The sequence below is a fragment of the Leucoraja erinacea genome, chromosome 24 (genome assembly GCF_028641065.1).
Source record: "Leucoraja erinacea ecotype New England chromosome 24, Leri_hhj_1, whole genome shotgun sequence".
NCBI classification, from domain to species: Eukaryota; Metazoa; Chordata; class Chondrichthyes; order Rajiformes; family Rajidae; genus Leucoraja; species Leucoraja erinaceus.
In genome coordinates, this window is record NC_073400.1 from 13,364,544 (window position 1) to 13,391,623 (window position 27,080).

General features: G+C 42.2%; 1 protein-coding gene and 1 non-coding gene across 4 annotated transcripts in view; one reads left to right on the forward strand and one right to left on the reverse strand.

Moving 5' to 3' along the window:
* LOC129708658 (receptor-type tyrosine-protein phosphatase R-like) overlaps positions 1-27,080 on the reverse strand; it is a 68,707-nt gene that overhangs the window by 16,163 nt on the left and 25,464 nt on the right. For all 3 annotated transcript variants that reach the window (XM_055654552.1, XM_055654553.1, XM_055654551.1), the window contains 2 exons: positions 8,733-8,916; positions 4,437-4,521 (listed from right to left, as the gene is read on the reverse strand). In XM_055654552.1, coding sequence (XP_055510527.1) covers positions 4,437-4,521; positions 8,733-8,916 — 269 coding nt within the window. The remainder of the gene's footprint in view (positions 1-4,436; positions 4,522-8,732; positions 8,917-27,080) is intronic.
* On the forward strand, positions 26,040-26,146 carry LOC129709035 (U6 spliceosomal RNA). The gene has a single exon (XR_008725450.1). It is a non-coding gene; the product is annotated as a U6 spliceosomal RNA (small nuclear RNA).

A 27,080-nucleotide genomic window follows, 5' to 3' on the forward strand; every position in this document is an offset into this window, starting at 1 on the left:
ATATATAAGTGGATGCAGTAAACCTTTCTTCCTCTAGAATATCATTTAGTTTGGTTTAGTTTATAGTCACATGTACAGAGGTAAAGTGAAAAGCTTTTGTTGCCTGCTGTCCAGTCAGCAGAAGAATATACTTGTTTACAATCAAGCTGTCCACAGTGTACAGATACAGGATAAAGGGAATAATGTTTAGTGCAATGTAAAGTCCGATTAAAGAAAGTCCGAGGGTCTCCAATGAGGTAGTTGGGAGGTGAGCACCGCTCTCTAGTTTGAGATAGGGTGGTTCAGTTACTTCATAACAACTGGGAAGAAACTCGCCCTGAATATGGAGGCGTGCATTTTCACACTGCTGTACCTCTTGCCGGTTGGGAGAGGGGAGAAGCAGGAGTGACTGGGGTGAGACTTGTGAGGCAAGGCTACTGATTCCTAACTGTATTATGTTACAAGCAAGCACGGTGAATGCAAAGCAGCAGAGCCCAAATAGAAAGCGCTAAATTAGTCGCATGGTGAGGGTGCTGTTCACGCAATAATATGTGCAAAATCAGCCTGGAATGTTTTGGACATGTCCCAGAGGAAAGAAATTGCGATCTAATTTAGTTATGAATGGATCACCAAGGGAGAAAAATGTTGCTGCCTGCTCTAACTTTGGGATTAAAACCCAGCGGACAGAATTTACTCAAATAGCACAATTGGTGCAGATAAGAGAAAACTGGTCCAGTTGATCATGAACCTTGAGTTGGGCCGAGAATGATGCTTACTTTAGACGTCAGAATCTTATTCCCCTGATCTTGATCAAGACTCACATGACAGATGACAAATCCAAGTTATTAATAAGTAATTATGTGAAAAGAATATTGAACATGTGTTATTAAGCTGTCTCTCAAAAGTCATGATACTTATGTATCCTGCACATTGGGGTTATAGCTGCCAATTGACATTATTGTAGAATGAAATCTAAATAATCACACTGACATTAAAACTGATTGATACTTGTGGCAGCAGCAGACAGGTGACTGCTTAATATTCTGACTTTTACCTTCCACTCAACCACTTCATCTGAACAAACACAAACGTTTAACAAATGTATTTCTGTCCACTTTTTGCAGTCGATAACAGTAGCTTCAATTAAATAAGTTTTGTAAGTTCATGTGAAAGGAGCATAATTAGGCCATTCGGCCCATCATGTCTACTCCGCCATTCAATCATGGCTGATCTATCTTTCCTTCTCAACCCCACTCTCCTGCCTTCCCCCATAACTCCTGACAGTCATACCAATCAAGAATCGTTCAATCACTGCCTTAAAAATATCAATTGACAGCCTCCACAGCCTTCTGTGGCAATTAATTCCACATATTCATCACCCTCTGATTAATAAATTCCTTCTTATCTCCTTCCTAAAAGTACGTCCTTTTATTCTGAAGCTATGGCCTCTGGTCTAGACTCTCCCACTAGTGGAAATATCCTCTCTGCATTCATTCTATAATGGGATGTATATAAACCACTAAAATCTGGCTTTACAGGATCTTGATCTTTAATTGTTTTACCTATAAGTTCCATATGGTTTATTTCTTTGTATGGTTGGAACAGTTGTATTAAATTAATTTAATTTCTGTCATTGCCATGATTTGCCATAGATAAGATTGAGCTTTTTTTTATCCTTAACTGTTCCCTGGCCTGATATTTGATTAATTTGATAATGAAATGGCACAGTGGTGCAGCGGTAGAGTTGCTGATTTAAGGGCCTGTCCCACTTGGGCGTCATTTGCGCGTTACGTAGGTGGCAAGCGAGGATTTTGCGAATCCCAAAATCCTGGGGCGCCGCGCACCAACGTGCGTCACTGCCTACGCCACCACGTCTCACCACGTGCCATGCGCGCGTAATGCACGTTATGCGCGCATTGTGCGTCATGACGCGTAAATGATGTTGCGTGAATGACGCACAAATAACGCCCAAGTGGGACAGCCCTTTACAGGGCCAGAGATCTGGGTTCAATCCTGACTACGGGTGCTAACTGTATGGAGTTTGTACATTCTCCATGTGAGTTTTGTGGGATTTCTACAGATGTACCGGTTTCGTCCTATACTACAAAAATGTACAGGTTTGTAGATTAATTGGCTACTGTAAATTGTCCCTAGTGTGTAGGTTGGTTTTAATATATAGGGTGATTGCTGGTCGATGTCGAGTCTATGGGCCAAATGGCCTGTTTCCACGCTGTTAAGTCCAAGAGTCTAAAGTCTAAAGAAACACAGCCGCATGTTGTTGTGTCTGCTTATGAAACAATTTAGTTCAGTTTAGTTTATTATCGTCACGTGTACTAAGATACAGTGAAAAGTTGTTGTTTGTGTGCTATCCAGTCAAAGAAAAAGGTCTACACGATTACTATCAAGCTGCCCACAGTGCACATATATAAGATAAAGGTTACAACATATAGTGCAAGTTTGTTTAAAGATAGTTAAAAGGTCTCCTGTAAAGTATATTTACTGTCATTTTTGTTTCCTAGATTGGATGTACATGTGATAATTTTGCCTACATTTGATGGATGTACTAAGTTAATGGTTTCCCAGATATATTTATGTTTGCTGACTCAAGACTATCAGTCTTGATTTACTTAACACACTTACTTAATTGCACAGCCTTCTGTTGGCAAAAGGCACAGAAGCTAAAGAAATGCGAGCCTGCAGAGATGGTAAATCTACATTGTAGAGAAGTAAAACTCAAAGAAAGGCAAGTTCATGCTAATAGATGTGATTGGTGGTGGCACGATGGTGCAGCAGATGGAGTTGCTACCTTACAGCGCCAGAAACCCAGGTTCAATCCTGACTATGGGTGCTGTCTGTATGGGTGATGTTCTTCCCGTAACCGCTGGATTTTCTCCGGGTGCTCCAGTTTCCTCCTACAAGCCTATATGTCTATGGAGTGTGGGAGGAAGCCGGAGCACCCGGAGAAAACCCACGCGGTGTCAGTGAGAACATAACAAATTCTGTGCAGACAGTACCCCTAGTCAGGATCGAACCCGGTTCTCTGGTGCTGTACGGCAGCAACTCAACTGCTACGCCACAGTGCTGCTGCCGATGAACACCCAGCGCTCCATCCACCCTCCTATGATGCTGTGTCTGCTCCCAGCACCAACCCCTAACCATGTCTTCACCACCCCTTTCAACATCCCCAATTCTGATGCTGAACAAGCTGTCCTCAGTGGAAGCCTTCCCTTCGGACCCCTGCACCAACACCTCAATGAGTTTTGAGTCTGCCCCAATGTCAAGCTCTTCCTCTGTCTCCTCCCTCTCCATGCCTATGTGTCTGGCAAGGTGCCACGTTCCCCTTCTCCCATCTCCATCACACCTCATGATCTTGGACACCATTTGCCGGACTTCTACCTTCTCACCATCTTTTCATTTCAAGCTGTTGCCAATAATAAAACCAAAATTAACTAAACCCATACAGTAAAGATTCAATAAGTACCTGCAGACGGACACAGTGAATTTCTCATTCAAAAGTAAATGTAGAGAAGAGTGGGAACGGGAATTAATGATAAAAATTACGAAGGTTAAATGGGAAAAATACCTGATATATATTCACAAATGTTCAATTAATGTAAGACATAATCTAATACAATTTAAAATTGTACATAGATTATATTATTCAAAAACAAGATTGAACAAATTTTATCCAAATATATCCGCCACTTGTGATAAATGTCTAGCCCAAAAGGCAACTATAACACACTCCTTAGTTTCCTGCATAAAACTTTATAGATTTTGGAATGATATTTTTGAAATACTTACAAAATTATTCAAGACAAGAATGGAACCTAATACTGAAATGATTATATTTGGTGTAATGGAAGATGGGAATAAATTGAACGCGTCTCAAAGTCTATTCCTTAATTATGGTTTAATAATAGCAAAAAAATTAATACTTAAATTTTGGAAGGGTACATCAATACCAACGCTTAAAATTGGGATTGCAAGTATGTTGGACACCGCTCATCTTGAGGAAATGCGATTTCCTAATTTTCAATTCATAACGAGTTGGTCTCCATTCGTCGTTTTTTTGGAATCATATGGTGCAACACAATTGTAAAAAATAACTGTTTCCGGACTGGACGAGGGTTGGTCAAGACTATAAATAATGATCTCCTTTTCTTTTCACTATTTTCTCTCTCAACTTTCTTCATTTACTCGTTTTCTTTCTTCACACACTATATATTTCACATTTTTCTATCCTTTACTATCTAACTTCTTTTTCTTATTCTCATCTTTTTTCAATGTAACAAAAAAAAAAGAAGTTGTACATAAAATGTATTATGAAAATATATATTAGGCACTTTGGTGCCATATGACTGTGCTTACTTCTAATAAAATAAAATAAATAAAAAAAAAAAAAAAAGTAAATGTAATACTGATAATATTTTAGAGTTTTCAATCATCAGACTTACTTGGCAAAATAGTTTTATATCTGTTCTTTGAAGCATGGCCTGGGATATTCAGTTCATTGGATTCAATAAAATTGGGTGGAATTTTCTAAAAAGGAAGGAAACATAAATTCAGGGCATTAATTGAGAGGCAGAGAGAATGGAAATGATCAGGGAACGCACAGAGATCCCGGGACAACTGTTAAAAATTGCTGACTAATAATCTGTAATATAAATGAGAATACTTATTTCAGCATCCTAGAACTGCAGGGTTGAGAGCTCTTTTCATTAACGCACGTAAATCTCAGTGTGCTATTTGCAACTTTATTCTTTTTCTTTAAAGACACAGCATTGAAACAGGCCATTCAGCCCACTGAGTCCATGCTGACAATCGATCACCCATTCGTATTTGTTCTATGTTATTTCACTTTCTCATCTAAACCCTACACACTAGGGACTAGGAGCCAATAAACCTTCAAACCTGTATGAACCCGCATGCCTTTGGGACGTGGAAGGAAACTGGAGCACCCAGAAGAAACCCAGGGAGAACGTGCAAATTCCACACAGACAGCGCCCGGGGTCAGGGTTGAACCCGGGTCTCTGGTGCTGTAAAGCAACAGCTCTAGCAGCTGCTGCCTCTCTGAATATATAATCATTAAGAGTTAAGGAAAGCTTTGGATAATGTACAAGTGAGTTGTTCAGTCAGTCTGGCAATTGGTATGGCACACATAGCCCAACAAGATAATGCATCTTAACAACATGCAGCTATAAAATTGTACAAGAGAGAGACAAAAGGTATTTTCTTTCATATAATTAAAGGATACCAAGTATCTCAATGGATATTTAAGAATACCAAATATCCTGCTGGCATACGGAGCAACTCTTGAACAGATCAATCATTCAATTCTCCTGCTACCTGACCTCAGCAATTAGTTTGTAGTTTAATTTAGAGATACAGCTTCAGCCCATCGAGTCCACACTGGCCAGCGATCCCTGCACACGAACACTATCTTACACACACTAGGGACAATTTACAATTTCACCAAAACCAATTAACCTACAAACCTGCATGAGTTTGGAATGTGGGAGGAAACTGGATCACCCGGTGAAAACCCACACAGGAGACAGGTACAAACTCCATACAGACAGCACCCGTAGTCAGGGTCAAACGTGGGTCTCTGGCACTGCAAGGCAGCAACTCTACCACTGTGCCACCATGCAACCCTTAAATTATTCTTTATTTTAAAGCCAACTTCACCTAAATTGATCTGCATACAAGTGGGAAATAAATATTTAAATATTCTGTACCTGGTAGTGGATTATGAATTTTTAGATTGGCAACTAGCAATTGCATCATAGGGCCCATACCATGATTTTATATGCTTTTGAGTAATATACTAAAGCTAATAATTAATGTCATGGACTACATTTACACTTTCAATGCCTGATATATTTTGAAATGATGCTGGAGCCTTTTTATTTCAAACTTTAATGAAGCAAGAACCCAACAAGTTCATTTCTCTAATTACTTAATTCCCTAATATTAACGATTCTTTAAGCTACTATTCAACAAAAAAAAGGGCAAACAGGAGATCTAGAATTAGATTTACTTTATTGAGATTTTCTTTTCATATAATTTCCCCACATATTTCATTAATTATTTTTACAAATGGTGGCATTTATTCCTTTTCTATGGTACACAATCAAACAGCACCCACAACTGTGACCTTCCACTCTTAAACACCAGTTCAGGATTTAAAGCCACCAAATCCTGTTGTTGGCCATAAATCTTCAGCAGTTGCCCCTATGCAATGACAATGAAAGATGCATTTACCATCAAAGCCAGACAGATCCTCAACAGTGAACCCGTGTCTTGGCATCAACAACTTCCATAAATGCCATCATATATTGGGGGTAGGGAACGGGAAGAGGTTGGTTCAGAACAAAAGCTGCCACGAGATCTTTGAAAGCAGACACAAAATCATGAGGGGATAGATAATGTGAATGCATAGTCTTTTCCTCAGAGCAGGGGAATCAATAACTAGAGGGCATGGGTTTAAAGAGAACGATTTGTGGGAGCTAGGACTGGATCCTGGGAGCTAAACTAAACTAGATGGGGTGGGAATATGGAACGAGCTGCCTGGGGAGGTAGTTGAGGCAAGTACAATAACAGCAATTAATAGACACTTGTACAGGTACATGGACAGGAAGCTTTTAGAGAGATATGGGCCAAACGCAGGCAAATGGAATGTGCTGAGGTGTGGTGTTATGGGCAGAATGGACGTATTAGGCTGAGGGCTTGCTTCTGTGCTATTTGACTATGACTCTAATTCATTGATGAAATTGTAATTAAATACAAAAGAGAAGCATGAATGGCCAGCAGATGGTGCTCATGCTGAGTAGTCCAGTCAAAGGGAAGGAGGTAGCTGGGGAAAGAGATTGGAGTGTAAGACGGGAGTGGTGTATGCTGGCCTGTAAGGTCGCACTTATTTGCAGTGAGGCTCATTCTTACTGTCTGAGTTATTTAAAATATTTTGATCTATTTGATCACTAAAAATAAATGCAGCTCCATCTGTTAAAGTGCAGTTTGGACTTGCATCCTGATCGTAAATCTCTCTCCTGGTGCTGACAGTTCTGGACACTTCAGTCAAATAGATAACATCATTGTAAATGCTGGACTTGAACTCAGTACTTCCAGACTCTCAAGTATTTCAGAATTCTTCCCAATTCCTAACCTCGTTCAGTGATGAAATTTGTGATTCTGCTGCTCACAATGAAGGAAGATTCATTGATTAGTACGGGTGTCGGATTATGGGGAGAAGGCAGGAGAATGGGGATGGGACGAGAAGATAGATCAGCCATGATTGAATGGCGGAGTAAACTAGCAGGGCCGAATGGCCTATTTCTGCTACTAGAACGTATGAATTTATTCACTTTATTCTCCCCATTTAAGCATTTACTTGCAATATTACTGTGAGTCACTTATCTACCATAAAATGGTGACTATCATATGAGTATTGCATTTATTATTGTAAGCAAACATACTTCAGTAAACTCTGCAAATAATGAGGTGGAGAGATTGGCTGGAAACTGATCTGTGTGCTTCCACAATTTCTGTGTGCCCCCAAGTTCAATGGTTCCACCGCCACCCCCATCTGGACGAGGGTGGACCATGTGGGAATGAGGTCGACACTCCCGGGGGAAGAAACAACGGAGGACCCAGCAGGGGGGGGCGCCATGAGGGGGGGATAGAACAATGGGGACCTGGCATGGTAGGACCGCCGTGAGTGGGGGGCGGGGATGAACAATGGATAATTGAGGACCCGGCATAAGGGGACCGTCAGGATGGAAGATGGAAGAACAAAGATGGACCTGGCGCAGGGGTACTTTGTACTTTGTAACTTTGTAAGCGCCCTTTATGGGTGACTATTTGCATACCTTGGGCGTGCAAGCAAACAAATTTCACTGTGACTATAAATGATTCATTCATCCATTCATTCATTTATTCATTCATAAAGTATTTACTCATCCATTCATTCAGTGGTGGCAATCCCAGCCTACCAATGAAGGCTGATGGTAATCACCAATAACTTCTCAGTGCAGTCACAGATCTAGCTCAGAGCACATTCACAGACTTTATCCCAGCATCAGCCTCCACAAAGTGCTGTCTGTATGGAGTTTGTCCGTTCTCCCCGTGACCGCGTGGGTTTTCAGATTCAGATTCAATTTTAATTGTCATTGTCAGTGTACAGTACAGAGACAACGCAATGCATTTAGCATCTCCCTTGAAGAGCGACATAGCAAAGTGGTGATTGGCAGTCACGAGGTACGTTGTTGAGTAGAGTGACAGCCGCCGGAAAGAAGCTGTTCCTCGACCTGCTGGTTCGGCAACGGAGAGACCTGTAGCGCCTCCCGGATGGTAGGAGGGTAAACAGTCCATGGTTGGGGTGAGAGCAGTCCTTGGCGATGCTGAGCGCCCTCCGCAGACAGCGCTTGCTTTGGACAGACTCAATGGAGGGGAGCGTGGAACCGGTGATGCGTTGGGCAATTTTCTCCAAGATCTTCGGTTTGCTTCCACACTCCAAAGGCATATAGGTTTGTAGGTTAATTGGCTTGGGTTTGTATACTTGGCATAAGTGTAAATTATCCCTAATGTGTGTCGGCATGTATTAACGTGCGGGGATCGCTGGTCGGTACAGACCTCGTGGGTCTGTTCCTGTGCTGTATCTCTAAATCTCTAAACTAAACTAAACTAAACTAAACTAAACTAAACTAAACTAAACTAAACTAAACTAAAGTAATAAACAAAAAATATGTTACCGAGAATTCAGCTTCCAGTGCCTGGGAGTTATTTGTAGCCTCGTTCAGTTGTTCCTTGTTTAGTACACAGCTGGTGGTCTGTAGATACTGCAGAGTAATTTCTCGTGGGGTAGAGATTGATTTGATGGGTTCAATATTTCCCAAGGCACTCACATCCAGTGTAAGGGAGACATTGGAACCTCTTCTAAAAAATATCCAAAAAGAGAAAAAGCATTAGTACTTAGAAACTGAACCCATTTATCAAAATCATAGTCATACAGCATGGAAACTGGCCCTTCAGCCCAACTTGCCCATTCCAACCAATATTCCCCAACGACATTAGTCCCAATTGCCCCCGTTTGGCCCATATTCCTCTAAACCTCTCCTAACCATCTACCTGTCCAAATGTCTGTTAAACATTGTTATAGTACCTGCCTCAACTAGCCTCCTCTGACAGCTTGCTCCATATACCCACCATCTTCTGTGTGGTAAAAGTTGCACCTCAGGTTACTATTAAATCTTTCTCCTTTCACCTTAAACTATGTACTCTGGTTCTTGATTCCCCTACTATTTGTGGGCATTATTATACACATTTTGTATAGGGTGGCAAAGTAGCACAGCGGTAGAGTGCTGCCTTACAGCGCCAGAGACCTGGGTTCATTCTTGACCATGGGTGCTGTCCGTACAGAGTTTGTATGTTCTTCCTGTGACTGCATGGGTTGTTTTTTCCAGTTTCCCCCCACAGTCCAAACACTTGCAGGTTTGTAGGTTAATTGGCTTCTGTAAAATTGCCCCCAGTGTGTAGGGTGCGAAACTGGGATAACATGGAACCAGTATACAGGTGATTGTTGGTCGCCATGGACTCAGTGGGCTGAAGGGCCTGTTTCCACGCTGTGATGCAGAAACCATGGTATGACGTGGATCATCGCTGTATGATTTATTTTCGTGGAGGGCCAAAATGCAATCAAGAATGTCATGGATTTATGGTTTTAACATGAGGATGCAAAGCCAGAATAATGGTTACATTTATGAACAAACCCATTCTCAATGGGAATGAATATTGTAGATGAGATGTAATCCACTTTCCAGTCCTTCCATTCCCTGTGTACCAAGCTCTGAAAAGAGAACTGAGTTCTATTATTAATTATTCACTGTCGACAATTTTACTATCAGGTCACAAGTTGTTCCACCCTCTGCCTGTGATACTCATCAATGTGCGATGAGTATTCCCTGTGCGGTGTTGTAAGTATAATTTCCCACAAGTTTGTTCGCTAACGCAATGTTTCAACATCGACGCTTTCATCTATCTCATATGCCAACATCAGTAACAGGAAACAATCTGGTCTTTGAGCTGATACAGTTAAAATGACTAAGTCAAAACCAGTAAAGATAAAAAGGTTATCAGAAAGATAAACACATTTACAAAGAAGGTGAGATTGGATTCATGCATAATATGATCAGTTATTTGCCAGTTATTTCAAAGTAAACGGTCACTAACGGTTATTAACGGTTACTTACAGTCATAGTCACAAAGTCATACAGCGTGGAAACAGGCCCTTCAGCCTAACTTGCCCACACTGACCAACTTATCCCATCTACACTAGTCCCACCTGCCTGCGTTTGGTCCATATCCCTCTAATTCTATCCTATCCATGTACCTATCTAAATGTTACTTAAATGTTGCAATAGTCCCTGCCTCAATTGCTTTCACCTGCAGTTCATTCCACACATACAGTGCACACACCACTCTTTGTGTAAAAAACTTACCCCTAAGGTTACTATTAAATCTTTCCCCCCTCACCTACACCTCTGTCCTCTGGTTCTCGATTCCTCAAGAGAGTGTGTCGGTTCCTCTGTTCCTGTTCCAATCTGTTCCTCTCATGATTTTGAACACCTCTGTACGATCACCCCTCATCCTCCTGCACTCCAAGGGAATAGAGTTCAAGCCTGCTCAACCTCTATCGATAGCTCTGTCCCTTAAGTCCTGGCAACATCCTCGTAAGTTTTCTCTGCTTTGGCTTGAGCACCCTTTCCAGCTTGATTCCTTCTTATTCCCTGTTATATATATATTGCCCATTTCATCTTGGTGCTTCAAGTGCCATATTATTTACTGTTACAGTTGTAGACACAATTGCAGATACTGTACCAACCACACATGTAACATTCCACTGGCAAACAAATTGAAAGGATCTCTCTGACCCTTAGTGCCAAAGAACTCACACAGATGTTGGACTCTTGAGCAAAGCGACAAACAAGCGGGTCAGGCAACATCTGTGGAGGAAATGGACAAGATGCCATTTCGGGTAGAGACCCTTCTTCTAGACTGGAGTAGAGGGGATATAGCTGGCAGGAAAAGGTAAGGGGAAGGTTTCGGGCAAGAGATAGCAAGTGGGATCCAGGTAAGAAGGGGTTTGATGCGTCATGTGCAGATAGTCACAGAGGGGGGAGGTGAGAAGCGAAGAGGACAAAGGGCTGCAGATGGTGGAATTTACAGGATCTGATCATCTCTTAAGGAAGGAAGTAGGAAGTGAAATGCAGAACTAGAGGGATAGATGAAGGATAGTTGGGAAAGGGGGAGGCGGTTGAGATTGGAGGGGTTGAAATTGAAGTGGATTGATTTATGCTCAGCAAAGCTCTCACCTTTTCATTCGTACGTCGACACCTCAATGAGTTCCGAGCCTACATGACGTCAAATACTTCTTACATCGCTAGTAATTGGAGTCTGATGGAGTGACCTCTACATTTGTCAGGCCAGATGTCATCTCTTGGACATCTCGTCATTCCTAATCCTTAACCACGACCCCAGCAATGGACACCAGGATTCTGTCTCACAGATCTGAATCTGGGGCAGCACAGTGGAGCAGTAGTAAAAATGCAGCACCAGAGATCCGGGTTCAATCCTGACTACGGTAACGTCTGTATGGAGTTTGTACGTTCTCCCTGTGAAAACATGGGTTTTCTCCGGGTGCTCCGGTTTCCTCCCACACTCCACACTTATGTAGGTCCCAGGTTTGTAGGTTGTCCCTAGAGTGCAGGATAGAACTAGTGAATGAGGTGATTGTTGGACGGTGCGGACTCGGTACGCTGAATGGCCTGCTTCTGCGCCGTTTCTCTAAACTGAACTATATATATACCCCGAATATCACAGTACTACTGATGCTGAGGCCATCAGTGCTCGTATTGCAATGCAAAGCAGCCAGCAAGCGTTGTTATCTGTAAACATGCACTTCACCAAGTAACACCTTTGCTTGTTCACAGACATGAGAGATACCCTGCATACCCTTATAGAACATTGAACAATATAGCACAGGAACAGACCCTTTCAAAATACCATGCTGAACATGAGGCCATGTTAAACTAATCTCTGCATCCCTTCATTCTCTACATACCCGTATACCTATCCAAAAGCTTTTTAAATGCTGTTATCGTATCTGCTCCACCAACACCCCTGGCAACCCGTTCCAGGCACCCACCACTCTGTGTAAAAAACCTGCCTCGCACATCTCCTTTAAACGCTGAAGAAGGGTCTCGGCTCGAAACGTCGCCCATTCCTTCTCTCCAGAGATGTTGCCTGTCCCGCTGAGCTACTCCAGCACTTTGTGTCTATGATGCAGCAGCAGGCCCTGATTCTGCTCCTATCGCTTGTGAATTTATGAGCAGGAATAATTGACAGGCAGTGTGAGCAGTCAGTGGCTGGAGAACAGGGATAGACTGGGTTCGGATGGGCAGGGAAGATGGAGGGGAGGGGTGGAGGGAGTAAAGGGGGTGGACTAATAGAGCAAAGAGAGAAGGAAGTGATTAAAGCGGAAGGTGTTTAAGGGGAAGTGGACCTAAGAAGGGAGGGACAATTTAGGGAAGTTATAAAGGTGGAGAGTGGGTGAGCATGGAGTGAGAGAGACATGGCTGAGAAAACGATGTGGCAAGATTGAATATCTGTATATGTGGCCAGAATGTTTGCTTAGAGCAGGTCACCTTGTAGGTGATAAGTTTTAGTTTTAGTTTTAGCTTTAGAGACACAGTATGGAAACAGCCTTTCAGCTCACCAAGTCCATGCCGACCATCGATCTCCCGTTCACATTAGTTCTATGTTTTGCCATTTTCTCATCCACTCCCTACACACTAGGGGTAATTTACTTAGGTCAATTAACCTACAACCCCCACGTCTTTGGGAGGATATTGGAGCACCTGGAAAAACCCCACGCATTACCAAGGGAGAATGTGCAAACTCCACAAAGAAAGCACCCGAGGTCAGGATTGAACTTGGGTCTCTGGTGCTGTGAAGATGTGCCGCACTCAGTCGATCACACTCAGGTCTGGTTTAGACTAACCTTAGACCACTGGGCCATGGGGTCAAGACTGCAGTTAGTCAACTTATGTGGCAGGTGGTTCACTCTGACCACCCCATGTTATAAGAATTCAGGCACATGCATCTTTCGCTCCTCAGATTTGAAATGGAAATCATCCTTGACCCCAGATTGATTAAAAAAAACTGGAGTAACTCAGTGGGTCAGGCAGCATCTCTGGAGAAAAGGAATAGGTGACATATTCCTTTTCTCGAGAGATGCTGCCTGACCCGCTGAAACATAGAAAAGTTTCGGGTCGAGACCCTTCTTCAGAAAGTCACCTCGTCCTTTTCTCCAGAGATGCTGCCTGACCCACTGAGTTACTCCAGCTTGTTGTGCCTATCTTTGGTTTAAACCAGCATCTGCAGTTCCTGCCCACACATCCTTGAAGAAGAAGAGTAATTGTTGTGTAGGTGGCAGTTTTATCTGCAAGGCCAAAGAACTAACAGAAAGATTCCACAGTCAATTTCCAGTGAATAAACTCACCAACTAATATGACTGTAAACATTAACATCTGCAGCATGAACAGATAGGGAAAAAAATACTGGTGGGCTTGGCCATTCTTAATGAAGATCAAAGTGGTTGTGTCTGTGTTCCACTAAGTCACTGATCACAGAGCAAGTGCAAAGTGCTGGAGGAACTCAGGCAGCATCAGTGGGGAGGATGGACAGATGACATTTTTGGTCCTTCTTCAGTCTGAAGGAGGGTCCGACCTGAATCATCGTCCATCCTTTCACTCCACAGAGGTTGCCTGACCCAGCAGAGTTTAACACACACATGTCAGTGTGTAATATGGAGACGGATTCCAACTTCCAGCATCAATTTTTAATAAATAATAATTAAATCACTTTCCATATAAAAGCCATTTGTGGCAATTAATACCACAGATTCACCATCCTTCGACTAAAGAAATTCTACCTCATCTCCTTTCTAAATGTATGTCCCTTTTATTCTGAGGCTGTGCCCTCTGGTCCTAGACTCTCCCAATAGTGGAAACATCCTCACCACATCCACTCTATCCAGGCCTTTCGGTAACAGGCCCCATCTGCACTAGTCCAAACTGCTTGTATTTGGCCCATATCACTCTAAATCTGTCATATCCATGTTCCATTTCCAAATGTTTTTAAATGTTGTGATTCTACCTGCCTCACCTATCTCCTCCGTCAACTTTTTCCAAATACCTTCTACCCTTTGTGCAAAAACATTGCCCCTCAAGTTCCTATTAAATTTTTCTCCCCTCACCTTAAACCTATGTCCTCTGGTCCTTGATTTTCCAACTCTGAGTAACAGACTCTGTGCATACAAAAAGTGTAAACTCACACAAATTATGGATCAATATTCCAACAAAGGTTAAAAAAAAGTAAAAATCCTCCCTAGATTTATTTTGTTTGACATAATTCACTGAGGAGTGCCTTCTTAGAGTAAAGTTATTCCACAAATGCCTGTTAACGTTTTTTTGGTGTTCGAATTGCAGTCGAATATTTTGCAATATGAATGGAAAATGTTGCCATAACACGTTGTGCAACAATAAGAATGGCCCGGAAATGTTGAGTCATGAGCTTGTTAACTGCATACCAAACCTGGCTTTGTGGTGATTGAGTTTGCATTTACTCTTCATGCGTGGGTGGACTGATCAATGTCTGCTGTTTGCTCCTCAGGTTGTGTGGTTGAAATACAACCTTGAAAACATGCGCTAGGCATGAGATGTGGCCAACTTCATCTACTTTCCTTTTCTTCTGGAATTCGATTGAATTGAAATTAATTTCAGATACAGGTTACACTATGTAAATATTAGTATTAGCCCGTATAGTCAAGGACAATTTCTATCTCAACGTCTCAAAACTGGATTCACCCTTACAGTATGTGGTGTCCCAGATAGACTGTGCGGAAGGCACTCCTATCCTTTTTAGAATCATAGAAGCATAGTCACACGGCGTGGAACCAACCCTTCAGCCCAACTTGCCCACACCGACCAACATGTCCCATCTACAGTAGTCCCTCCTGCCTGTATTTGGCCCATATCCCTCAAAACCTGTCATACCCATGTACCTGTTTAATTGTTTCTTAAATGTAGTGATAGTCCCTGGTTTGTGTCCCTGATAGTTTGGGTAACCTGCAAAAAAACCATGCAGTTACATAAAAAAACATTCATGTGTTAAAACTTTACCTTTGCAATTCTCAAAGGTATTAGCATTGGAAACTTTCAAATGTTGCTTCGTTGAAATGTTGAACTGGAGAATATGATCAAACCTCAAGGAATCTCTTTCTGTGGCAACCACTAGCAAGCTGCAGCCCCAGTTGCAGTGGAGATGAGGAGAAATTCAGAGCAGGGGAGAAACAACATGCGTTCGGTTGGTGTGTGTCACCCAACCATTGTGCCCTTATCAATTCCATGCTGTACGTAGAGCAATTTCTCTCTGAGCTTAGGGCTGATCAGTTTGGCAGACATTACTGGGGTACCTTACAACCCAATGGTATGAATATTGAATGCTTCCATTTTTGGTAACCCCCAACACCCTCACTCTCCCCTTTCTTCCCTCTCACTCCCCACAAGAAGGGTGCACAACTCGAAATGTCACCTATCCATGTTCTCCATAGATGGTGCCTGACCCGCTGATTTACTCCAGCACTTTGTGTCCTCCAGGCATTGTTGCAACTAGCATTGAAACACACACTCACAGGGTAGTCTGTATCTGGAAAGAATTGCTGGAGGAAGCTGAAGGGGTGGATATAATTACAACTTTTAAATGCCATTTGGACAGATACTGTGTTTGGAAAAGAAGGATTGAGAGGCTGAAATGGTTATGGGTCAAATGCAGGCAAATGGGGCTAGCCCAGGATAGGCAAGTTGGGCAGAAGGGCATGTTTACTTGTTCTAAAGATTTATAAAACTATTATGCACAAGTAATCATAAATATGATCATCTGTCCACCCCTGCCTTAAAAATATCCATCAATTTGGCCTCCACAGCCATCTGTGGCAATCAATTCCACAGATTCGCCACCCTCTGACTAAAGAAATTCCTCCTCATCTCACTTTTAAAGGTACATCCTTTTATTCTGAGGCTCTTGCCCATGGTCCTAGACTCTCCCACTAATGGAAAAATGTACATAAAAATGTACAAGATGTTTCCAATTTCTATGCACAAATGTTCCCATTCAAAAGCTTTAAATATATCCTTTAAAAACAGCTGAGCATTCTGCTCCATTTCTGAAATTCAATTCCATTGAAGTCAGTAGAATGGAATTTGATGCTCCACATCCTCTCTATCCAGGCCTTTCACTATTCGGTAAGTTTTAATGTGGTTCCCTCTCATTCTTCTAACCTCCAGCGAGTGCCTTCAAATGCTCATCATCATATGTTAACCTCTGGATCCTCTCCACTGCTAGCTCATCCTTCCTTAGAAATGGGGCCCAAAACTGCTTGCAATGCACCAAACACGGCCTGACCAGTGCCTTACAAAGCCTCAGCATCACATCCCTGGTTAATGCATTAAATATCAACGTCACACCATTGGAGACTTTTTATGTCATGTCTCTTTGCTGATCCAGTACAGGGTTTGCTGCTTGTTTTGTCATTGTGAGTGATGTAGTATTTTGTTCCCTGAATCAAACACCATTTGTCCATTCCCTCCAGAGATGCTGCCTGACCCGCTGCCTGACCTGCTATGATCAGCCATGATCATACTGAATGGCGGTGCAGGCTCGAAGGGCCAAATGGCCTACTCCTGCACCTATTTTCTATGTTTCTATGTTTCTATGAGGTTCTTTCAGCACTATGATTTTTGCTCATGATTTCAGCATCTGCAGTACGTTGTCTCTCCATGCTCCCATTTATGTGGGAGATGGCCATTGTGCATGGAATGATGCTTTAGGCTTTGCAACTGACACAAGGGAAACATCAGTCTGTAAGTGCCCAGGTCAATTTAACACTGGGAGCTATTGAGCTGGAAGTGATGGGTCAGCACCACCCTAATCAACTAAAACTGTGAAATCTGTGTATAAAAATGTACTAGTTCCCAGTTTCTTTGCACAAATGTCCCCATTCAAAAGATTTAAACATCATTTAAAAACAGCTGAATATTCTGATCCATTTCTGAAATTCAATTCCATTGAAGTCAGTAGAATGGAATTTGGAAAATGGACCAAATTGCGCGCAGCATAATGCATTTAGCATCACTGTCTGTGCACTCATTTCCAAGCAACGTTATCCTGTTTCACCACAAGCACTTTGGAGGATTTATTTACATCCTTGTCTGAGAAGATGTGAGAAGGTTTAAATAAGGGTACATTTGTAATTCACCAATAGCTGAACCATTAAACTACAAACACACAGACACAGACACAGACACTCTCACACACTCTCACACACTCACGCACACACATAGACACACACAGGCACACACACACAAACACACACAATGTCACACACACATGCATGCACAAACACATATGCAGACACACATGCACACACACACATGCACACACACACATACATGCACACACACACACATGCAGACACACAATGAAATGTGTTTAAAATTATCCCCGTTGACAGGCATTGGAATTATTTCACATACCATGCAGGCTTTCAAAACATGTTGTCATTCTAATCCTGAAGTGTGACCGATGTAATTGATCACCACAATTTCCCCTTGCATAGAAAACAACAAATGTTTTTTACTCATATAGATTGAGAGATAAATATTAGTCTGGACACCAGGAATAACTTCCCTGCTTTTCTTGAAATAGTAGAATGGTATATTTTACATCACCCTGATATAGCAATTCAGGCCTTTGTTAACATATCATATGCTAGACACCATATCTGACAGTCCGGCAATCTCTTCTTATCACACTGATATATTGGTGTAGATTGTTCCTATCTAGTCTCTAGAGTGAGGCTGGATTCCACAGGCAAATGTAATGCTACTTGAGTCACAGCAGATATCAGAGACAACATCCTATATGTTATTAAGTTTAATAATTTGTTACTAATCATTGTTGAGCACAATTCAGACCTATTCAGAGAAAACATTTCATATTTGTGCGCTTTCCTAACTTCAGTTTTTACAGATACAGATACAAATAATCTATTACCCAAGTATGTAAGAACATACAAGGGATTTGAGTTACTCCAGCAATTTGTGTCTACCTTCGATTTAAACCAGCATCTGCAGTTCTTTCCTACACAATGTGTTCTGTGTAGTTGGTCTGTCATTGTGAAGGCTACAATCAAACCACAAATGTATATTTAAAAGATCTATTGCAAAGGGTAATTTACCACTAAAGTTTCAGAATGTACTGAATTGGGTGACCAGTAATGGTTTAACCTATTATTTCATCAATACTGTAATATAATATCTTCCATATACAGGCATCTTCATAACTCTCAATAATAATGTATTTGATTCCCTGTAGCCACCTTGTGCTGCATTTTTTGCCAGGATTATATGTCCCAGCTATTTCATCCAAAAGAAATTTACTGTCCAATATATTTAAAGCTCACTTTGTTCTATTCCTATTTCCACAAAAGTGACAGTACTTCAGTATCTGCTTTGGATTTGAGTGTATATCAGCTTGTAACTATTTACTTGAAATATTTTAGTTTAGTTTGGAGATACGGCGCGGAAACAGGCCCTTCGGCCCACCGAGTCCATGCCCACCAGCAATCTCCTTGCATTAACGCTATCCTACACACAACAGGGATAATTAGCAATTTTACCAAGCCAATTAGCCTACAAACCTGTACATCGATGGAGTGTGGGAGGAAACCGGAGCACCCAGAGAAAACTCAGGTAACAGGGAGAACGTACAAACATATCTACTGTAGATCTTCACCCTATCACTGACAACCTTTTCTTCTCTCCATCCCATCCCTTTCTCTGCAACTAAAGAACATGTTGATTTCCATGTTTTTTCAATTCTAATGAAAGATCATCAGATCTTTCCCCCTCTCCACAAATGCTGCTCGATCCTGCTGAGTTTCCATAGCATTTTCGGTTTTCATTTCAGAATTCTAACATCTGCAAATTAGCTTTTTCGGTTACCTGAGGGCCTGTTTCCATACTACATCTCTAAAACTAAAACTAATAACTCTATCAAGCTTTTTTTTGTACTTAATTAGAACATGTCATCAGGCAATTATTTTATATATTGAAGCTATGAAATTATATTTTAGCAATCTATTAAGTAATCAGGATGTTAACCTTTATTTTGGTCCTGAGATAATATCTACCTCACTGGGGATCCTCAGACTATCTTTAATCAATCTTTATTGGACTTATACTAAACGTTATTCCGTTTACACTGTGAATGGCTCGATTATAATCATGTATAATCTTTCCACTGACTGGTTACACGCAACAAAAGCTTTTCACTGTGCCTCAGTTCACGTGACAATAAACTAAACTAAACCAAAGTAAACAAGTAAACTGAACTGAATCAAACAAAACTAATTTCTGGAGAGCTTGTTCTATTAAAATAGAGATTCATTTAGAAATAAAATTGCTAATATTCTTTATGAGTAATTAATGTCAGCAGTTGAATAAGCTGCATTTTTACATTTTCCACTGCTACTGGTCTACATCTTGTATCTAAGCATATAGGTTTAAAACTTAATACTAAAGAACGCTAAACTAAAAGTGCTAGAAATCTGACCCAGATGCCACATGTCCGTGGAGATATCTATGATTTCTATACAAGGACTTTCTCGAAGGAACCTCTGAAGATGGGAATAGTGTTGAAAGGCATCAATGTCTGCTGTACGTGTTGCCAAAGGTCATGTTTACTGGCTACAGACAAGCTGAGTGACTCACTCTGCCCAGAAAGCAAGTAAAGCAACAAGGAAACTTGGCAAAATCTGCCCTACAATGTGATTGACTGAAAATCCTCAATCCACAACTATGAAAAAATGAGGTTTCTACTAATCCGTCAAGAATGTCTAGGGGTGGGGGATTGCAACCTTCAATGTGGTCCGCCCTGCTTCAATGAATGCAATCAACCTGGCATGCACAATCAAATAAGATCAAATAGAACAAGTTGTCCTACAACTTTAGGCTGTGCACGCCATATGCAAGAAGAAGAAGAATGTCTAGTTTGTCTAGTTTGATTTGACTGGATAGGGCACAATGAAAGCTTTTCACTTTGCCAGATGTGACAATGATAAACCAATACCAATAACAATGAACCAGATTAGAGATTCAGTACTTCAATGAGGGATGTTGTTCCAGCACAATTTCTTCATGTGAAGTACTGAGAAATCTTCCTCTCCTTTCATTCACTGTACATGAATTATGGATCCCAACACAAAATGCTGTCTGTCCATTTCTTCTGTAGATGCTGAATTCCTCTAGCAGTTTGTTGTTTTGCTCAAAATTCCTGCATCTGCAATTTCTTGTGTCAATATTTGCCTCAACTTGCATTTACTAATGTTAATTTTAGTTTTTGGGCAGCACAGTGGCACAGCGGTCGATTTGCTACCTTACAGCGCCACAGCCCCTGGTTCTATCCTGACTATTGGAGCTGTCTGTGTGGAATTTGTAACCTCTCTCCCTGACCACGTGGGTTTTCACCGGGTGCTCCGGTTTCCTCCCCCACTTTGTCAGGGTGGTGTGGTCCTTGATGACGCTGGCTGTCTTTTTGAGGCAGTGTCTCATATGGTGGTGGGGAGGTGATGGACCGGGCAGAGTTCACCACTTTGTGACCTTTGTGGTTTCGCTAATCCCTGAGTATTTTTATTACTTTAGTTGCGGTGTTTGAGCTTTGGAAGAATAAAATGCATGATGATTCCATTGGAATCATAAATAGTGTTTGGATATATGTTACACAAATGCCTCATCACCATGTTTTATTAAAGGAAACAACCGATGAAAAAATTACCTATTATTGACTAGTTCTCCAAGTTGCATTTACTATCACAATCCCACTGCAAATCCAGTGAATTAGAAGTTCCTGCTTTCCCCAATAATCAAGAGAAGAGAAGACCTCACCCGATCACAGACATCAGCTGCCTTTAGATATTAGACTTTAGAGATACCATGTGGAAATAGGCCCTTCAGCCCACCGAGCCTGCGCCGACCAGCGATCACCCTGTACACTAGCACTGTCCTACACACTAGGGACAATTTACAATGTACAGAAATCAATTCACCTGCAAATTGCACGTCTTTGGAGTGTGGGAGCAAAGCGGTGCGCCTGGGGGGAAACCCACGCGGTCACAGGGAGACATGCAAACTCTGTGCAGACAGCACTCGTAGTCAAGATCAAACCCGGGTCAACTTTACCACTGTGCTAGTGGAAGCATCCCCTCCACACCCCCTCTATCCAAGCCTTTCACTATTCTGTATGTGTCAATGAGGTCCCCCCTCATTCTTTTAAATTATTCTATTGTTCATGTGCAAAAGTCAAAGATCACTGTGCATCTGGTGCAGTATTTTTCTTTGTTCAAGAAATTCAAAGCCTAGTGCGCTCACAATTTAGACAGCAGAAGCATTTTATTTTGAGAGTTTGGCACCTCCCACGCCTTGAACTGGTCAGGTCTAAGAGCCACCCACGCAAGAGTTCACACTGTCTCAGGAACCAAAAAAAAATGTTTATCGGGAGTGAGGATACACGATGCTGATTAACATCTAGATTGTTAAAAGAGATAAGTAATGAAAAAAAAGTGGTATGGTCAGGAGAGATAAGAGAGTCATTTTCAATTAAATGCAGGAAGTTAAAAATATTAAGCAATTGTTAAAACATACGACAGAAAGTAGAAGGAAGCACTTTAATTAGTTTAGAGATACAACATGTACACAGGCTCTTCAACCCTCTGATTCCGTGTCATTCACCCGTTCATACTAGTTCTACATTATCCCATTGCTGCACCTACTTCCTACACATGAGGGGCAATTTACAGAGGCAAATTAACCTACGAAACTGCACGTTGTTGGGATTTGGGAGGAAATCTGAGCACCTGATGGAAATTCACAAGGTCACTGGGAGCACAGACAGCACCCATACACCCATCCACCCATACAGCCATCCACCCATCCACCCATCCACCCATCCACCCATCCACCCATCCACCCATCCACCCATCCACCCATCCACCCATCCACCCATCCACCCATCCACCCATACACCCATCCACCCATACACCCATCCACCTATCCACCCATCCACCCATCCACCCATCCACCCATCCACCCATCCACCCATCCACCCATCCACCCATACACCCATCCACCCATCCACCCATACACCCATCCACCCACCCATACACCCATCCACCCATCCACCCATACAGCCATACACCCATCCACCCATACACCCATACACCCATACACCCATACACCCATCCACCCATCCACCCATACACCCATCCACCCACCCACCCATACACCCATACACCCACAGCCACACCCATCCACCCATCCACCCATCCACCCACCCACCCATACACCCATACACCCATACAGCCATACAGCCATACAGCCGAGATCAAGATTGAACCCGAGTCTCTGGTGCTGTGCGGCAGTAGTTTTACCACCACACTACGGTGCTACCCTCGGGTTTCACATTCTAAATGCTCAGTTCAATTAATTTGTTATATATATGCTTCTTAAAAATGTGATTATTTATTTATTCCTGAAAAGGATTTAGTCTAGATCAGCATGTCGAAACAAGGAACTGCAGGAGCTGGTTTATACCAAAGATGGACGCAAAGTGCTGGAATAACTCAATGGGTCAGGCAGTATCTCTGGAGAAAAAGGCTGGTGACATTTTGGGAGGTTTCAGGTTGGGACTTTTCTTTGGACTTTCTTCTGAAGAAGGGTTCCAACATGAAATGTCACCCATCCTTTTTCTCCAGAGATGCTGCCTGACCCACTGAGTTATTCCAGCATTTTGACCTTTTAAAACATGAATCTGAATTAAGGACGACATAATGGTGCAGCAGTAGAGTTGCTGCCTTACAGCACCAGAGACCCGAGTTCAATCCTGATTACAGGTGCTGTCTGTACAAAGTTTGTACGTTCTCCCTGTGACTGTGTAGATTTTCCCCGGGTGCTCCGGATTCCTCCCACCCTCCAAGCACGTGCTGGTTTTGGTAAAAAATTTAAATTGTCCCTAGTGTGTTCTAGTGTACAGGGTCATTGCTGGTCAGTGCGAATTCGATGGGCCAAAGGGCCTGTTTCCATGCTATATCTCTAAATTAAACTAAACTAAACTTAACCTCAAGATAATAATTCTGTGGATCTGAGGAAGTTAACAGGGAGAAAGTGTTTTAAAAAATCTGTGAGAGTAAAGGGCGTGTTCCACTTTCCCGAGTTATTCACGAATTCTCCCGAGTTTTCAAACTCGCAAAATGTTCGTAACGAGTCTGTAGGAGGCCGTAGGAGTCCGTGGATATATCGTAGCGGATATATCGTAGCCAGCCATAGGTACTCGGAGCATTGGTAAGTTGGGACGTTTTTTCCAGCCTGATGAAAAATGTCCACGAGTAAAAAAATAGCCCCGAGTACCTACGGCTGGCATAACGAGCCGCTACGATATATCTACAGACTCCTACGGACTCATTGAGTGAGTGGGGGAGCCATCGAGTATGGCTGCCCTGCCTGCTGCTGTTTGTCCTTTCAACCTTTTTTTTATTTTTAGTGTGTTAGTGTAGTGTGTTGATCTGGAGGTCTTCTAGTCTTTTTTATGTGGGGGGTGGGGGGGGGGGGGGGGGGGGGAAGGGGGAAACTTTTTTCTCAATCCCTACCTGGTCGAAGACGCAGAGCTCTGGTCGTGGGCGGCGTTGACTTTCAAACACTGTGGAGCCTGGGATCTCTCATCGAGATCGCCAGTGTCGGAGCTCCGAGCAGCGCGGCCTGTGGACTTCGGGAGCCACGGTCTCGGGTAGGAAGTGGCCGTTCCAGACACTCCATGCCGCTGAGAGTGTTCCCCCGACACCGGAGCTCCATCATCCGGTGAGAGGGCCTGTAACATCGGGCCGCCGTGGCGGCGACTGCGGAGGCCTCAATAGGCCCGACCATGGATGAACAAGAGGAAGACGACTGGACTTTGTTCCCTTCCCTCACAGTGGGAACCATTGTGGGGGGATGTATTTTTGTTCAATGTTAAATTCTTTAGTGTTGTGTTTTACTTTTATTGGTGTGCTGCAAATGGCAACTCAAATTTCACTACACCAATTGGTGTATGTGACAATAAATGTCCTTTGTCCTTTTATTACGAACATTCTGCGAGTTTGCAAAGCTGAGAATTTGTGAATAACTCGGGAAAATGGGACAGGCCCTTAAAGTTCTGCAGATGATTAAGCATTGTATCATAATTGCACACCTCCATACTTTGTCTGAAGCAGTGATGGGGTGGTGCCTGTGGTGTCAAAGATATATCTTTGACTGTTCCGACTTTAAGCTGTAGGAAAGTTTGAGTCATTCAACACCATCATTTTAACAAGGCCATTGGGGAGACTAGAAATAACGTTAGATTTATCTGTCAGATAAAGTTGTGCATCAAAATAAAGTTGACACAAAAAGCTGGAGTAACTCAGCGGGTCAGGTAGCATTACTGGAGAAAAGGTGTAGGTGACATTTCAGGTCTACCCTTAAAGAAGGGTCTTGATGAAGGGTCTCGACCTGAAACATCACATTCCTTTTCTCCAGAGATACTGCCTGACCCATTGAGTTACTCCAGCATTATGTGTCTATCTTCAGTTTAAACCAGCATCCGCAGTGTCTTCCTACACATTTCTCTTAATCTGCGCTATTGTGTTCCACTGTCGGTCATTCACCTACTGTATAACATTGGCTCCGTTTTTTTTCCGTTCCATCAGTTTGCCGTGACCTCATGAGTATGTCCTACAGCTTTGAATTCCACAATTTTGCATTGAACACCATTTGCATTCTATTATTTGTGTTCTTGCTCTCTCTACTCGGCCACATTAACCGAACCACAGCTTATCACCACGGCAATCCTGACCTCACCTTATCAGTGACTTTGTTTTGTCTATCCCTCCGCACCCTACCTGCAGCTTAAAGCTAATTTGTTTTCTCTCTTTATTAGTATTGACAAAAGGTATTCGAACTGAAAGGTGAACTCTGTTTCTCTTTCCACAGAAGCTGCCTGACCAGCAGTGTTTCCAGCATTTCCTGTTTTTGTACAGTCGTTATGGCTAAAAATGTCACTTGTCATAATGACAGAGAGAAATAGTGTTAATATTTCAGGGAGATAAACTTTTGACGACTTCAATCTAAAATGTTAATTCAGTTTCACTGATGCTGTTGACTATTGCCAACATTCTCTCCTTTTATAGTAGACTTCCAGCAGCTACACTGTTTTGTTTTTAACCACATTTAATATTGTCTTTTGTATAATTGGCTCATAGAGTCTTAGAGGCATAGAATGAAAACAGGCCCATGGGCCAAACTTGCCCATGCCAACCAAGCTGCTCCATCTGCACTAGTCCCACATGCCTGTATCTAGCCCATATCCCTCTAAAACATTAATGTCCAGTTCAACGGCAATTTTGCTTTTTTCTACCTCCAGTTCCCTCCCCTCTACTTTCAGTCTGATGAAGGGTCGTGACCAATGTCACCCATCCATTTTCTCCAGAGATGCTGCCTGACCCGGTGAGTTTCTCCAACACGTTGTGTCTATCTTCTGTCCATTTCAGGACTGATCCAAGTTCTGCACTTCCTGTATCATCACCCATCCCAATTTGTGGGTTAATTATTGCTTTCAAGATGGTTTGGACTAGAGATAGCTCCCCACTTTGAAAATCTGCCCCAGTTAAATCTCGCTGCAATTTAATTTTTGTCAGCAAAATGGTCCTTAAAGTGACAAGTGAAAAATGGTAAAAAAAGCAGCAACTCTTAATATTAAGTGGGGTGGGGATCGGAATACTATCATCTGTCACACAATCTGGCTAAACCAAATACACAAAGTGATGCTGGAAATGCTGGAGGAAATATGTAGCACATAGTAGTACTGTTTGCCCAGTGCTCGCTTCGGCAGCACATATACTAAAATTGGACCAATACAGAGAAGATTAGCATGGCCCCTGCGCAAGGATGACACGCAAATTCGTGAAGCGTTCCATATTTTTTAAGAAAAAAAAAAGTACTGTTTGCCCAAGTTTGCCTGCTCTTTTATTGCCTCCTAGTAGTCCTGTATTGGCTGTTCAATCGATTGGGTACATTTCACTAAATTTACTCTGTGCTAACTTAGAAAATTATGCAGTCATTGTGTAATGAAGCCATTGAAAGTGACATTCCCAGGTCAGCCAGTCAGGTTATTAAAAAAAACCCGACAACAACTGGCTTTGTCACTACACCAAACAATCATATTAACTGCAAAAGCACAATGCAAGTAAGTCAACAAATATTTGATGTACGCAAAATGGTGGAGTAACTCAGCGGGTCAGGCAGCATCTCTTGACGCCAAAACATAGCACATACTACCTAAATGAGGTCTGCTACATGATTTTACCGGGTTGTATGCAAAACAGCATTTCACTGTCCCTAGGTACATGTGGCAATAAAGTATGAATGAATCATTGAATGTATTGACCCGCTGAGTTACTCCAGCATTTTGTGTCTATCTTCGGTGTAAACCAGCATCTGCAGTTCCTTTGTAAACGTTTGATGGACTTTGTGAGATTCCCTAAAGCTCAGAATGAGTCTATCTTGTTTTGTTTTGCATTTCCCAAAGTTCTTCAATAAAGAGGTCTATACTCTGGCAAAATGACATTGTACAGGAATCAACAGAATAGCAATTGAGCTCAATTTCAAATTTCAGCTGAAAGTAGACCGATCGGAAAATATTAACAAATACTTTTTGATACTTTTCTTGTTGAGAATTTTGCTGTATAATATTCTCAGGGTACTGTCAACTTCATTAATATAAAATAATATGAAACTGTACATCTTGGAATCTTGAGCTAAATCACAAAATGCTGGAGGAACTCACTGGACCAGGCAGCATCTGTGGAGGGAATGAACTGAAATAGTTGGACCCAGCTAAAATGTTGTCTGTCCATC